Source organism: Pimephales promelas, chromosome 23 (genome assembly GCF_988280905.1).
Source record: "Pimephales promelas chromosome 23, fPimPro1.hap1.1, whole genome shotgun sequence".
In the NCBI taxonomy this organism is placed as follows: Eukaryota; Metazoa; Chordata; class Actinopteri; order Cypriniformes; family Leuciscidae; genus Pimephales; species Pimephales promelas.
Genome location: NC_142791.1, coordinates 2,700,284 through 2,716,166, shown reverse-complemented (window position 1 = coordinate 2,716,166; position 15,883 = coordinate 2,700,284). Strand labels below are relative to the sequence as shown.

Here is a 15,883-nt window from a genome sequence, read left to right as displayed (position 1 = left end):
TGCCCAATCCTAAATACCAAATGCCCAATCCTAAATACCAAATGCCCAATCCTAAATACCAAATGCCTAATCCTAAATACCAAAGGCCCAATCCTAAATACCAAATGTCCAATCCTAAATACCAAATGCCCAATCCTAAATACCAAATTCCTAATCAATCCCTAAATGCCCACTCCTCAATGGATAAATGACCAAATGCCCAATCCTAAATACCAAATGCCCAATCCTAAATACCAAATGCCCAATCCTAAATACCAAATGCCCAATCCTAAATACCAAATGCCCAATCCTAAATACCAAATGCCCAATCCTAAATACCAAATGCCCAATCCTAAATACCAAATGTCCAATCCTAAATACCAAATGCCCAATCCTAAATACCAAATTCCTAATCAATCCCTAAATGCCCACTCCTCAATGGATAAATGACCAAATGCCCAATCCTAAATACCAAATGCCCAATCCTAAATACCAAATGCCCAATCCTAAATACCAAATGCCCAATCCTAAATACCAAATTCCTAATCAATCCCTAAATGCCCAATATCCTCAATGGCTAAATGACCAAATGCCCAATCCTAAACACCAAATACCTAATACTCTTACAAAAAAAAAAAAAAAGTGTTGCTTTCATTTTGAACAATTAATCAAAGAATCCTGAAAAATATCATGGTCTCCACAAAAATATTGATATAACTGCCTTATATTTTTGATTACAATCAATTTGGATGTTGAAGTCATTTCAACTTACATGCATTAAATTGACTTAAAAAGAGTTGAATCTTGTATAACTTATAAAAAGAGTTGAAAATTGCTTTACTTAGTTGAGTTAAAGCAAATTACAGTTAATAGTGTATTAGATTAATTTCTGAAGGATCATGTGACGACTGACAGGTATACATCACATTATTAAAAATATAGCCTCTTTAAAATAAAACCTTGAAAATGTGAATATGAGCATACGAGAGACATAAACAGTTCTTAACGACCCCAATTAAAAATGCACACAGCAGATGCTGTTCATGTGTTCTGCATCGGTGTGTCTGAGCTTTGCAGGTTCCAGTCTGATTGCAGACTCAGCCTCCTGTCAGCCATTGTATTGGCCGAAGACTCTTCTTCACTATCCAGCTGCCGGTCCCTTCTGTTCCCCTCCTCCTCTGAGCAGAGCCCATCCCCCCCGACACCCCTCCTCCGCTCCATATATTCATCTCCCCACCACTAAAAAGGAATTATGTCTCTCTCTACCTTTTTTTTATCCTACTTGGGATGAGTGCTTGTAAAGGGACTTTTTGGAAATAAGGAAATTGCTCTACCTCTTATAGAACATCTTAAACTTCTTTACACCTATTTGCAAATCCAGTGTTGTTAAGATAATAATAAGCATTTGGAAAGTGTGATCTTGCATTTTAGGATTGGTTTATGGCAGAATTTTGAAAGGTTCTATCAGTGCTACGTATTTGGAACCCCTAAAAGGTTCTATACACTCTTAAAAAAGGGTTCCTCTGGGTTCTATAGTACCCTGCTTCCATACTTGGCCAATAGAACCTTTTACTAAAAAAAATGTTAAAAAAAAAAAATTGTTGGAGTTCCATATATGAAGGGGGGGATGGAACCATTTCTGGTTCTAAATAGAACCATTTCTTCTAAGAGTGAGAAGCAATAGCTTTTATCTTTTGTTTAAGATCCTTTCTATTTTGTGAGAACAGGATGCAAGCTGAGAGTGAGAGAGGAAGAGACATAGGGAGAAAAGAGAAATAAAGAAGGAGGAGAAGAGAAGAAAGGGCTGGGGGATGAAGAGAGGGCTTAGGAAAAACTCACTTTCATTCAGACAGACAGACTTTAAACCGCTAGCCAGGCTTGTGCCAAAATGACGCATGTAGCACTAAAGGAGAGCTCACGTCCCCATTCACAGCGTTCTCTGTAAAAATGAATCTAATCAATATAATTGTGGAAACAGATTGCAAGCAATATTATTAATTAAATTTAACAAATTAGAATTGAGTAAAAATTAATCAAATTATTCCTTAAAAGTTAACCATTTAAAATTAGTAAAGTTTACACCAAAAAATGCAACAAAAACATCTCACTAACAGACAGACGTCAAAGATTAATTGAGAACTCTTTATTTTATATTGGCAACATTGAAGACACCTGATGTTAACAAGCAGAATCCTTTTAAAACAAACACCGATCACCATAATGGTGACTTCAATTTATGTTTAATTGGTTGTTGTTGTAAGTTTTACTCATTTTAAATGGTTAACTTTTAAGGAATTAATTTGATTAATTATTACTCAATTCTAGTTTGTTAAATTTAATTAATAATATTGCTTGTAATCTGTTGCCACAAGTTTTTTGTTCAGATAAAGCATATTCGTTTTTTACACTGACTGAGTGCTAAAATGAAAACACAATAGCAAGGTTCTCAGTGAAGGAAAGCTGTGAGTTAGTGATTTAAGCAATTGTCTGATATTTAATACAAGCAAATTTGATAAGTTGTAGGCCCTATGTTCTCTGTGAAAGAGAATGTCACATTATGATTACATCACTGCGCTAAGGCATTATTTACAATCGTTCAACGGTCCAAAATAATCCCACTCTAATTTTCATTGTCAACATAACATAATCTGATTTTCCTAATGCTGAGACACCTATTAATGGGCCTCGCGCACGTGCTCCTTGCTTTGCTACAACCTTTGATTGACAGCCGGGCGGCAGCACGCAGGCGCGGTGAGCGCTCCCGCAGACAGGGGGCGTCATGGCGTCCTGAGAAAGACAACACAGCCCGACACCGCACCGATCTTCGGCTGACATCGGGATTCGGGAGGAGAGAGGGGCAGTTTCGCCAAACATTAGACGTGATTTCGTTCTGCGCATCCCTCTGAACGGGTTTGGATGTGCACATCTCTCGGAGGGGGAGGAGGAGGAGGACAGCCTTGTGACACCCGATCGAGAATTTTCCTTTTTCATCTGTATTTGATGCTGCTGCTCAGTGCTCGGTGATACAAAAGCAGGTGAGACCGAGGCGACCGCTCCTTTTTGGGATACTGGTCGGAAATGTCGAGCGAGAAACCGGTTTTAGCACCGGGTTCCGCCTCGCTCACGGACCGAGAAGCCCCCCCACCACTAGCACCACCGGGCTCGGGGCAGCAAGTCGTAACGGGCTCCGTTACTGGGGACATGATGGTGTCTGGATCGGGCGCCGTGGTTCTACCGGCCGGGGTGATAAACCCTTCGGTTCCGATCCGGAATATCAAGATGAAATTCGCCGTGCTCATCGGTTTGATCCAGGTCGGGGAGGTTAGCAACAGAGATATCGTGGAGACAGTTTTAAATCTGGTAAGCCTACAGTCTGTTGAACGCATGTTTTATTTAGCGCGCATGGTGTTTATAAAGATGATGTCATATGAGAATTGATTTCTTGATCAAATGCACTAAAGCCAGAAATATTCCCCGGAGGAATGTCACCCTGCCTTTTGTTGACATCCCATTCAGATTCATAACCACCAGTTTTGCTTTAGGGTGACCAAATATCGTGCACATAACATCATAATTCATTTTCCCTGCGTACTATCACAGAGTGATCGCTGCGTTTGTTTGGTGTGCAAAATTGACAGTGTATCAACACGCCGGCCTGCAACAATGACTCGCCAAATGCATTTTTTTCGTGGAATTGACAGCCTGTCAGATTAATAATCCTCTCGCCTAGACGATTTTTTAACACATGCGTATGTTATCAAACGAATATGGGTTCAGTTTTTATGTGTAAGTATGACTGGTGGGTAGATGTTACGCGACGCAGGAATTCATGGATTAGTTCTCATAGATGTATACAGCAGTGTGGGTGTAATTAATATTCAGGGCGCGTTAACCTGTCGTCTGTGATGCTCGTTATTTTTAAGCTGTGATAGTGTGCTGTGTTTGGCACCTGTTATATCCTCATGTGTCTGGCTATATGTTCGATATGGCTGCTGTTTTTGCTCGTGGAGGCCACAGGCTGGTAAGCGAGGTGGATTAAAGCGGGCTTTGACTGAATTCTTGTTATGAAACGGCTTAGAAAACGCATTAACACAGATTCAGTAATGCCTGCTGCATGGGATGCTGGGAGCATCTTTGTTTTGAAGGAAGGGATGGAGATTTCGTTACCGACGTCCTTATCAATAATTACAATTGGCCGATCGAGCTAGGCCTTCTTAAAGCTGTATGAAACGTTTTACATGTTAGCCTACAACGTTGCAGTTTTTTTTTTAAGTCATACAAATCAGCCCACAGATAAAAAAAAGTAGTTTAATATAATGTGCTTTACAACAAACCAAGAAACGCAGTGAACGTTATTTGTCAACGTTTTTATTTTCTTAAAACCAGCGGTTTATAAACTGGCCTAGTTCAACGTTACAAATGACAAACATTTCACCTAGGTAAATTGCTAGTTCATATTTATGAATGGAAGATTCAATGGGTTAAAACCATTTGAGCGGCGCGCAGAGAGTTTGATAGGACAGGTTTTCTGAGGCAAGACACTTTTACCTCAGGACAAATCATATTCACTTCTAAAAAGTTTGGAAAATACATAATGAGAGTTGGTAATAGTTTAGCTACGAATATAGGCCCATATTATAGCTAGTATGCTATTGCTATCATTTCCTAAAACGGCCCGCTTAACAATGTTTCTGCAACGTTGTGAAAACGGATAATCACGTTATCCATCTCGATATCTGTTTAAAAACGTTATCGAAACCATTCTACGACTTAGCAAAACGGCTTGCTGTGTAATTATATACACTATAGAGACCATAAGCGTACGGTTTATAGTCACAATTGGTGTTTACTCTTTAATAGGAGGCGTCGGGTCGTTAATTTAGAGTGCTGGATGTTTAGAAACATGTCTGTGGTGATTCCAGTGAGGGGATGCCGCAGCAGTTGCTCTATGCGCAGGGATGCAGAGTTCCTGTAGCCGTGCATGTGGAAGCAGGTGGAGGAGGAGGAGGGTGAGGAGGAGGAGGGTGGGGGTTGCTGCAGTGGTGATGTGCTCTGAAACCCCGAGCCAACGCGATTTAAACCGAAGAGAGAAGCGCAGCTCCACAGAGGCGGTTCAATGAGCTACTGGCGGGCCATGTGACTCCACAGAGTTCACTATTCCAGTTTAGATCGGTAAATGAAATTATACCAACGTACTTCCTATGTATGCTGTGCTTTGGCTAATACAAAGCGGACGATGAACGTTTTAAATAAGAAGTCACTTGCCATCCTGTCAGCTCTTAGCCCTTCTATTGTTTTTTGACCCAACTGTATAGCCTAGTAGTTTTTTTTGTAATGAGAACCTTTGTAGACTTTGTAACATTGTCAAGGACACCTTAACAAGTGCAACTAGCACATTTTCAGTGTAATATGAAATGTTTTTTTTATTTATAATCTATGATCTTTTTTGGATCATTCATTGGAACAAATTCTAACGTTTAACAATTGGCCATTTGGCAGCTGTAGATAGTTTTTAAAAATAAAATTATATCTATTAGTAATTTGAAATGATGTGCATTGTGGGTCAATCTGCTTCCTTCCCAATTCGTAACAATTAGTACGATTTTTGTTAAATCGTTCATATTTTACGAATTGGCCAATTCGTATGAATTCGTACGAATGACCTACCCCTGACCCCGCCCCTAAACCTACCCATCAGGTGGGTTTAGACAAATCGTACGAATTCGTACGAGTGAGGTCGAGTATGACTTAGTACAATTAAGCCACTTTTTAATCACTCATACGAATTGGTCATGAGATAGCGTTGGAAATGCACATTAATACCATCCAGTTACTATTGTATTATTGCAAGTCACCACAATCCATCAGTCATTAATAAAAGCGTTTTCGACTAAAGAAAAAAAAAACATGTTTTAATGAATTTTATTCTTGCAATAGTAACAATAACTGTAGCAATTATGGTGTTTTGGCAGAAATTATGGTTTCCATTGTTTTTTAATGCTGGTCAAAGAACGTAGCAGTAACATAGGGAAAGAGAGAAGCATTGCATAGTGTTTGGCACAATGCCGATACACTGTAGGTGGGGTAGACCTTATGTATTATTCAGCTTTGTCTGAAACCGCTGCTTCTGCCTGAGTACAGCCGGTATTGATGGATGGTAAATGCCATTTAGCAGAGCAGATGTACCGATCACCTTAATTAATTGGCGATTCCGCAGGGCTTGGGTGAAATCTATGCGTTTCAGGAAAAAAAGATACACCGAACATTCTACTTTTGAAGGTGTTGTGAAGAAATTTGAATATGATAGGGCTCGTCTTTTGCCAGTTCATGGCAGTTTCTGAGGGCTGAGGGCGTTTTATTTTCTCCACTGTTTCCCTGCTTGCAATTGAAATTCAGACCAGAGAACACATGTTGTGAAGCACTGCTGTTAGACCCTGAATGTAATTAGACTCGTCCTCAACCTCGTGGCCTTACAGTGGTATGCCAGACATCCCTGCCACCCAGCTTCTGAACAAATGACACACGCAGGAGTTGTTGAGAGGGCTTGATCTGGCGGAGGGATGAACGGGTGTCCTGTGGCCCTCTTCATGAGGGCAGTTCCTTACAACATGCAATGCAAATGTTCTATAAAACACGCATGCGAGAAGCCTAGCTGCCAGATCTATTTCTGCAATCCTACCTCTGGTCTATTTTCAAATCATTTCTGTTTATGTGTGGAGGGCCACGGTGTCTTTTATTTAGCGTGGATCACAGGAAGACTTCCCTGACTGTATGCAGGGCTCACAGCTCCCTCCCTGTGGATCTGACATAGTTACTATTGTAGTCGTAGCTGCAGTCTTGCTGAGTTCACCCTCAGATAAATCAGGAAACGGGCTTCGTCTTTTTAGCCGCTGTACTGTATTACATTAATCCTGTACTGGAAATATGTAGGCTGCAATTATAATATTAGTGGCAATTTGTGTGCGTGGCGAGGGAGATGTAATGTTGTTCATGATACAGTAATTTTATTTGCCTTTCTTTAATGCGTGGTCGTCCTTTACCTCCCGCCATTCACTTTCTTCTGTGAGAGGCACACTGAGCCAATCTGCTCACTGTCTCTCGTCCCCCCCCCTCTCTCATTTCTCTACCCACACGTAACGCGCACACACATGCACAGACTGCCACCGAGGGCCTGACGTTTAGACTCCCCTGCCATTAGCAAAGCATCATAGTTGCCATGGAAACGGCACCATGGGATTGTGCTGCTTTCTTCCCACCATACCAACTGTTGTCATCTCTTCCCGGCCAACTGGATCAGCTCTGCGATCTGGACAGGAGGATATTTGACACTAAATCCACTGTCGTGTAAAAGTAGTAAACATTTTAAACCAAGTAAACAAGTTTGTTAGATTTCACCTTAAAAACGTATTCTAATCAGTGTCAAGCATTTTGTCTGTCCACAATGGAAAGGAAAATGCAAACCAATTGGAACATATCTTTAGTTTAACATACAGTTACACTTCCATTCAGAAGTTTAGGGTTGGTTAAATATTTATATATTTTGTTAAAGGTGCATTGCGCAACATTTCATGTTAAATATAGACGTTTTTCTATTCTAACCCATACATGCTTAAACAATCGCCTGATGTGCTGATGTGCCCTTCTCTGATCACTGCGATTGCCTCTATAATCCTGTACAGTGAAATAAATAAGAGGGATTCGGGATGGATTTGAGACTGGGCGTGACATCATGCGCGTTCACGCTAACCTGGCGATGTCTGGCAGGTTTGTGTATTCGCCGCCATTCTCCGTATCAGCGAAGACAACTCGAGCGACACAACTTTAGTCAACTTTCACAAAAGTAGAAGATGGATTCAAAGAGACCGGCTTGTAGTTCAATCCAAACCCCAACGCAAACTCCACGTAAGAAAAAGAAAATACAACTTTTGTCTAGTGCCAGGTCGACAGAGAGTCGACATCGGGAAGCTTTCAACAAATGGAGAGATCTCCGGTCGGCTCTACAGCTCAAATGGGATAAAAGTAATAACTTGTTCATGAACGTGTTTCCATAATAATACAATCATAAGTGGATACAGTAAACACATAAAACAGTTCAACATGGAGATAGATGGAAACAAAAACCCGAACGTTTTCCCCTCACACACACATAAGTGTGTAATTTACTCAAATGCCTCTCCTTATATATTTAAAATGACTTGCAGATTTGTAACTTTATTACCTCTGAAGACTTTATGACTGTAAGATTTGTGCGGCTGATGCTCCTTTGGTTATGAACAGCTCGTGTAAGCGTGTGTGTGTGTGTGGTCCTTGAGCGTGCACACCTCTGGTTGCAGTTTCGCTTGTCACCAGAGGGGGCGTAGTTCTGCAAAAACTCAGAGACTTGCGCAATGCACCTTTAATTAAAATTATTTTATTATTCTCACCAAGACTGCATTTATTTGATAAAATAGTTAAAAAAAAACTTTTCAAAAATAACAATTTTAAATAAGAAATAATTTTCAGCATCATTACTCCAGTCTTCAGTGTCACATGATCCTTCAGAAATTATTCTATTATGCTGATTTGGAGCTTAAGAAACATTTCTTCTTATTATTATTATCATCAAAGTTTTGTTACTTCATATTTGTGTGGAAACCCCAACACATTTTTCAGTATTATATGATAAATAGAACATCCTAAATAACAGCATTTATTTTACATGCAGCTATTATAGACTTTAAACATGTCTTTACCTCACTTTTGATAAATTTAAGGCATCCTTGCGTAATAAAAGTATTAATTTCTTTAAAAAAAACTTGTGCGTGTGGCAAGGCTCTGCTATGCGAGTCACTTTATTACTTCAAAACTAGTGAGAATGCATTTTAATATTGAAATATATATATAACCAGATCTAATGCAAAATATAATAATTTTGACCCTGCTTTGAGGTGTCTGTTTATATCTTAAATACACATTAGGAACATCTTTGGTTTTTCACTCTCTTGTGGCTGAGTGGTTGTTGTCTGTCCAAAGAGATCATCTCATTATTCACATCCACTCTGCCGAATCACCAAGGTCAGGATGCTCTGCACAGTCAGCACAAACAGTCCTTGTTGGCCACAGAGACAGCAGCACAGCTCTATATCGCTCATTCAGGACGTAGCCATGCATGGAACGGTATGAGACCGCTCAGCGTAACACAAAGTACATGCAAATCTTCACGGGATCCGTAATCTCTAAGGTCAAAAGAGCACAAGGGAGCGTGAAGTGGCACAGCGCATGTAACCTATAGGATCAGTTTGTTTGCCTGCAGAACTAAACAACAATAGAGAAGCGGATATGAAATCAGGCCCTCACAATCAGATAAGCCGCATAATCAATTAATTAATTGTTTACCGTAAATTTACATTTCATGGATCCAGCAGATGTGACAGTAGCTAATGAGTATGAGAACAAAGCCACGCTAATCTTCTTTACCTCCTACTGTAAGACTGATCTCTTGCTTTAATGAAAGTGCTTGCATTAACCTGTGACACGGCTACATCATCGGTCAACGCTGAAAGCTTTCAGAGAGAAGGAGGAGGGTTGCGTTCTGCCACAGTAAAGTTACATGTTTTGTGGATTTGAGGTCATGTATATGCTAATATTCATGATGAACACTTTTAGCTAATGTACACTACTATACAGTTTAAGAGTTTGAGGTCAGTATAAAATTAAGGTATTAAGTCTCATTCTCACCTAGGCTGTATTTATTTTGTATTTATTCGATGTATTTTAGGGGTGTAACGATACCCTCATGTCACGATTCGATACATATCACGATACGATATTATTGCGATGCTCCAAGACAGGTAAAAGGTTAACAAAAAATGTACTGTTGATTAAAATGCTAAATTTGATATTACATTGTGGGTTTAAATGAATAGGCTTGGACTCAGTGCTTGTAACCCAAGGACAATGGTGACACCAGAATAACAATATTCATGATTCTTTCTGAAGCTGAAAATACAGAATTATTTTAGACAAATATTCTTGCACTTTTTCTGACTAGATATATGTAACTTATATATATTTAAAATAATGTTGGACACTTTTTTACTGGTCAAGTTACATAAGTCATGTGGCATTATCAGGACCCATAAATATTCCCCTATTGCATAATTATACATTATAATCAACATTATATATAGTAGTTTAATGTAGAACTGACACTAAAACCTTTGTGAGAATTTTTATTTTGGGGAACTATCCACGATACATATTGTTGCATTTTCTATTGCGATATATTGAGGCGTTATATTGTTATACCCCAAGTGTATTTACTGTAATTATTAAATCACTTATATTAAAAAATATTATTACGATTTAAAACTATTGTCTATTTTTATATATTTTAAAATGTATTTTATTTGTGCAAATCTGATTCCAGTCTCTTCAGTATCACATGATCCTTCAGGAATCGCTCTATAATATGCTTAATAACATATTTCATATCATTATTAAAGTTGAAAATGGTTGTGCTCAGGCAGTGCTGCTTAATATGCTTGTGGAAACCACAATAGTTTTTTCCAGTGTTTTTTTGTTTGTTTGTTGATAAATTGATTCAAAATACTAAATATAAATGGACTGCATTTATATAGCGCTTTTACAAACCCAATGGCCACCAAAGTGCTTTACGTTTGCCTCACATTCCCTCACTCATTCATACACTGATGTAAATGTACCGCGTCCTTGCTGAATAAAAGTATAAATTTCTTAAAAAACAAAATCTTTCTTACCCAAAGTTCTGCGTGTGATTGTCACTAGAGGCCACTGGATCTAACAAAAAGATATGTCTTTCCTCCAATATGACCAAACTTCCTGTTTTAATGTAAATTGTTTGAGCTTGAAGGGTAACATTTTTCTTTGTGAAGACCTTGAGACAGGAATTTCATTAAACCTGGCGGTTTCATTAGAGAACAAGTGCATACAGGCAGGGTGCAGCTCCTAACATTCGTCATTATTGACTTCACTCATTAGTTATGTAGATGGAAGTGATTCGTACACTTGTCTGACGCGGAGAATGCTTTGTGAGCTATGTATGTATCGTGATAGATTAATTCAGAACAAGGTAGAAGGGCCACTTTTTTCTTCAAAAGTGCTTTATGGCAGTTCTGCTAAATATTTGGTGTAGTGAGTACTGTGAGTTTTGGTGTAAAAATGATTCGTTTTTATCAGCAGTATATTAGATTTAAAATGATTTGGGATGTCCTACATGAACATCTTTGCTCTACATGTCTGAATTGATAAAAAAAACAAAAAAAACAATCAGACACGACTAGATGACATTTAGTATGCTTTAATATGCTTTTACAAAATACACACAAAGTCACCAGTAAAGAACCGCATAACATCACTCCGTACGTGTCTGATTTGTTGGGAAGGTCGACGCTGAACATCTGCGGGTCTCAGCTTGCTGTGTCCATATTTTATCCACGGGCAGATGGACATAAAGCAAGGACACTTGCATTGATTAAAATCTTGTTAAAGGCAAGCACATGACTATATTTGATGTGCAATTTACTACAATATTCTTTACCCTGAGCTATAATGCCTTTTATTGATTGTAATTCAAGACAACCTTGTAGTACTTCCCTCATTTCCCTTTTCACTTGGATATAATATGTTCTTTTTCTACTGTGACCGAACGGTGTGTTTTCCCCATAACCTTATCAACTTCATGCTTATTTTGACATGTTAGCTGCCCGTGGCGAGCACGACTGGCTTTTAGCACTTCTACTCTTCCTGTCCACACCGTGACCACTGACATTTGCATCCCCATTGATCATTGCAAATGATCGTGATTTTAACGGTAAAAATGCTACAGTGAAAAACTGTTAATTGGTTTACAGAACCTTTCCTTACTATATACGGTAAATAACTGTGATAGAACTATTTTACTGTAAAATAACGTTAAATTTACAGTTTTTAATGTGAAAATGATCAACTCATTGTATAATTTACAGTGAAAAAACGTAAATTGACATTCCCACAATTCCCTGCGTGACACTTCGCATTTGATGTATTTTTGTTGAAATAATTTTTTCTTCATAATGTGCTTAGTCATTTTCTAATCAGTTATGCAATGCATATTAGAGTTTTATGTGATATTTAATGTTGTTAAATACCATGTACCACGATGGTGTTTAATGTTTGAGTGAATGACACTATGAAGCTTCTATATATTAATAATAAGTTTCTTAAGTTTCCAAATATCATGTGACTCATCACTGCTGTGATTGTTGGTTGTCAGTGTATTATAATGGTAAAAAAAAACAGGTATTAATACTTTTATTGGTCGATAATTTAACATTATATCAGATAATGAAATACGTTAAGTTAAGTCTTTAAAACCTTGTTACCGTAAAGGCTTCCTGCTGTATTTATACAGAAAATTTCTGGCAACCGCAATTGCCGGTATTTTACCGTAAATTGAACACATTTTTTTTTTACAGTGTGGACTGTAATGTTTTTGCCCAAAGTTAGCCCAATTTCTCTGTGACTTGATATATTAATATGGAACAGGTCGGATTTATAGTTTTTGTCACATTGTGCCTGGCCATTCACACAATGGATGATAACTATAATGTTTTAGTAATCATTCTGTTTCTCTGAGAATAGGGAAGTCCACGCTAGCCTACAACTGTAATGATATCATTTGAATGACCTTCACAATTATGTTTTCTAGCTGATGAACAATAAACATGGACAGCAAATCCGAATCCATCTGATGGTAACCACCTATGGTAAATTGCCTGTATTGGCTGTAAATGGTCTTACTAAAATAAATGAATGCCTTTTGATGATTTTTGTCCTCAAAAACCTTAAGTGCTTGAACCCCGATAAATGCTGCTTGCAGCTTTAATTCTTACAGTTATTGTTTTTGGTGTAAACTATTACTCTCAGCTCCCTTTAGCATATGACATTTGACCATGTTTAAATCCATATTTGCTCAATATCGTTGCAGAAAATGATGAAAATGTCTGAAGATTCAGCCTAGGTCTGGGCTAGATGCACAAACATCATCCTTTTTCCATGATTTTCATCTTGACTTTTTTTTTATATAAAAAGGCTGCACATTCCACTTGATAAGGTTGCAACTTGGGCAGTAGCCCCTTTTATAAGAGCTTTTCAGAAGAGAGGCTCTTATGAAAGAAGAGGGTTTAAATGGATACTTCAGGATTTAGCATTAAGCTTTCTATTAGTAGAAAACCTGTAGTATTTTCGAATTATTGTGCTTTCCACCCTCATATCCCCCTGAGACAAGAGATTTGTGTATTTTTTGTCTGGAAAAATTTGTCATTTTGTGTCATCGGAGGATGTTTTGTCCAGAGGATAAAGACTATAGTCAGTAGTCGGGTCTGTCTCGCATGTCCTCAATCCGCCCATAGAGGGCGATCTCACTCACAGAATGAACACATAGTGTCGGCCATCTTGTTTTGGAAGCTAAGCTAGCAGGCTCTTGTTCTGTGGAGAAAGCTGAGTAGTCGGGGTTACCATCCTTTTGGTTTTTCATTGTTTACATGCACAGCTTTTGTTTCAATCTAACTGAATTCATTCCGATTGGTGAATCTGAATGTACTGTTTACATGAACGCTAAACAAGTGATCGGTTGATGTGCGTTTTAACATTACTAAGAAAATTCCCGCTCCTCCGTGAGAGAAACGAGAGCGGTGAGTCTCACAGGTGTCGGTCATCGGTAATCACGCCACCGGCCTCGCTTCGTTTTCCCGCGGCCGTCCCACAGGAAACATAATGAATGGCGACTGTAGAACGCAAAAGCCCAATCCCGGACATTTTGTGCGATTCTCGAAACACATTTTCGGGCACGAAGACTCACTAGTAGCCTAGACTTGTTGTTTAACTACTGCGCTCTGTTACCGGTAGGCGTGGCCTCCTAGGGCAGCGAAGCAAGTGCATTCTGGAAGTTGTTGTCTTTCATCCATATAAGCCAAAAATACATTTTCTGGCTTTTCTCAGTCTAGAAAGCTCCAATTTCACATTTCTTCTACATAAATGACCCATTTTAAATACACATTCATCTTTCCAGAGGTGAAGTATCCCTTTAAGAAAAGAACTGTAGCATAATACTAGATCAGTCCAGTGTTCCTGCCAATTTTGGAGCCAGTGCCCCTTTGTGACGTATTTCCAACGGCGCTTCTCTGTCCAGGGCCTTCTTTATAAAGCTTCATGAGCACGACTCTTATCTCTGCTAATGAGAGTCTCTATACATGTAATCTCTATGCTATTGCAGAGCCGTTTTAAAACAGATAAGTTGGTATTGTCTATCATCAAGCTTCTGCACTCTGGGAACGATTCTTTCCAGTATCCCTGATCTTTCTGGATGAGAGCCCAGAATCTGACACTGAAGTTAGAATTTTGAGTCGGAGACGGTCATAAATTTGCTCGCGTTTGACGGCAGCAGAATCCTAACCTCAGCGTAAGTGAAACATGTACCATATGGAGTTTATTTTAACTGAATCATTCCACACTTGTTTGACGCTTTCAGCTGTCCAATGGGAAATAAAGTTAGTAAAGTGCTTCGCAGCCATTACTGTTATACTGTTATAGTTGTTTTGCCTTGCTTTACTGGTTTTGTGTAGTGGAAAGTTTTGCAGAGGTTTAGCAACACAAATAAAGGGTGAATAGAGCCTACAAGAGTTATTGAAAAATATATATTTCTCATGCCTCTTGTAATCGCTCAATCAGGGTTTCAATGATGGGAAGTGTTTGCTGAGTGTTTGCTGCAAGGTCAAAACAGATTCATTGCTGTCAGAGGCCAGACAATGTGATTGTAATGGGCAGACCTTTTTATAGAACTTTTTGTGGTTAACTGGATACTTCAGGATTTAGCATTAAGCTTTTTATTAGTAGTAAACCTGTAGTATTTTCGAATTACTGTGCTTTCCACCTTCATATCCCCCTGAGACGAGAGATTTATGTATTTTTTGTCTGGAAAAAAATCCTCTGATTACGGAAAAATCGTCATTTTGTGTCATCTGAGGATTTTTTTGTCCAGAGGTTAAAGACTACAGTCAGTAGTCGGGTCTGTCTCGCATGTCCTCAATCCGCCCATAGAGGGCGATCTCACTCACAGAATGAACACATACTGTCGGCCATCTTGTTTTGGAAGCTAAGCTAGCAGGCTCTTGTTCTGTGGAGAAAGCTGAGTAGTCGGGGTTACCATCCTCTTTTACCCGGACATGTCCGGCCGTCGATGCCGTTCTCCTGCGACCCTCACTCGCCACAGTAAACATGATGAATGGCGACTGTAGAACGCAAAAGCCCAATCCCGGACATTTTGGGCGATCTCGAAACACATTTTCGGGCAGACTCATCACGGAGACTCACTAGTAGCCTAGACTTGTTGTTTAACTACTGCGCTCTGTTACCGGTAGGCGTGGCCTGCTAGGGCAGCGAAGCAAGTGCATTCTGGGAGTTGTTGTCTTTCATCCACATAAGCCAAAAATACATTTTCTGGCTTTTCTTAGTCTAGAAACCTCCAATTTCACACTTATTCTATGTAAATGACCCATTTTAAATACACATTCACCTTTCCAGAGGTGAAGTATCCCTTTTCCTACAGGCAGTGTAATGGGTTCGTACACATTCTGCATAGCATCTGGCTCCCAATTTCTCTGAATAATCAGAACCTCTTTTGGCTAGACGAGAGGCACAAATGCTTGGAGTAAGCGTAAAGAAAACAATCATAAAATAAAATGATAAATGAATGGAAAGATTCGGACTCCTGAGTAGACCGTCTTTGTCACACCATCTGCTAACAAAGCTCCTGCTTCTGCTGAAATGATTGAATTTGAAAATAGATTTGATGGTTTTCAGCTGCAAACAACTTTGGGAACAATAATAGGAAAAACAAATACAAGTG

At 39.0% G+C, this 15,883-nt stretch overlaps 1 protein-coding gene across 13 annotated transcripts in view; it reads left to right on the top strand.

The window, feature by feature from the left end:
• Positions 1–2,751: 2,751 nt before the first annotated feature.
• Positions 2,752–15,883, top strand: part of nbeaa (neurobeachin a) — a 130,511-nt gene continuing 117,379 nt past the window's right edge. For 12 of the 13 annotated variants that reach the window (XM_089126461.1, XM_089126462.1, XM_039676870.2 and 9 more), the window contains exon 1: positions 2,752–3,339. In XM_089126461.1, the coding sequence (XP_088982587.1) occupies positions 3,058–3,339 (282 nt within the window). In that variant the 5' untranslated portion in view covers positions 2,752–3,057. The remainder of the gene's footprint in view (positions 3,340–15,883) is intronic. The other variant, XM_039676879.2, reaches the window with a different exon arrangement.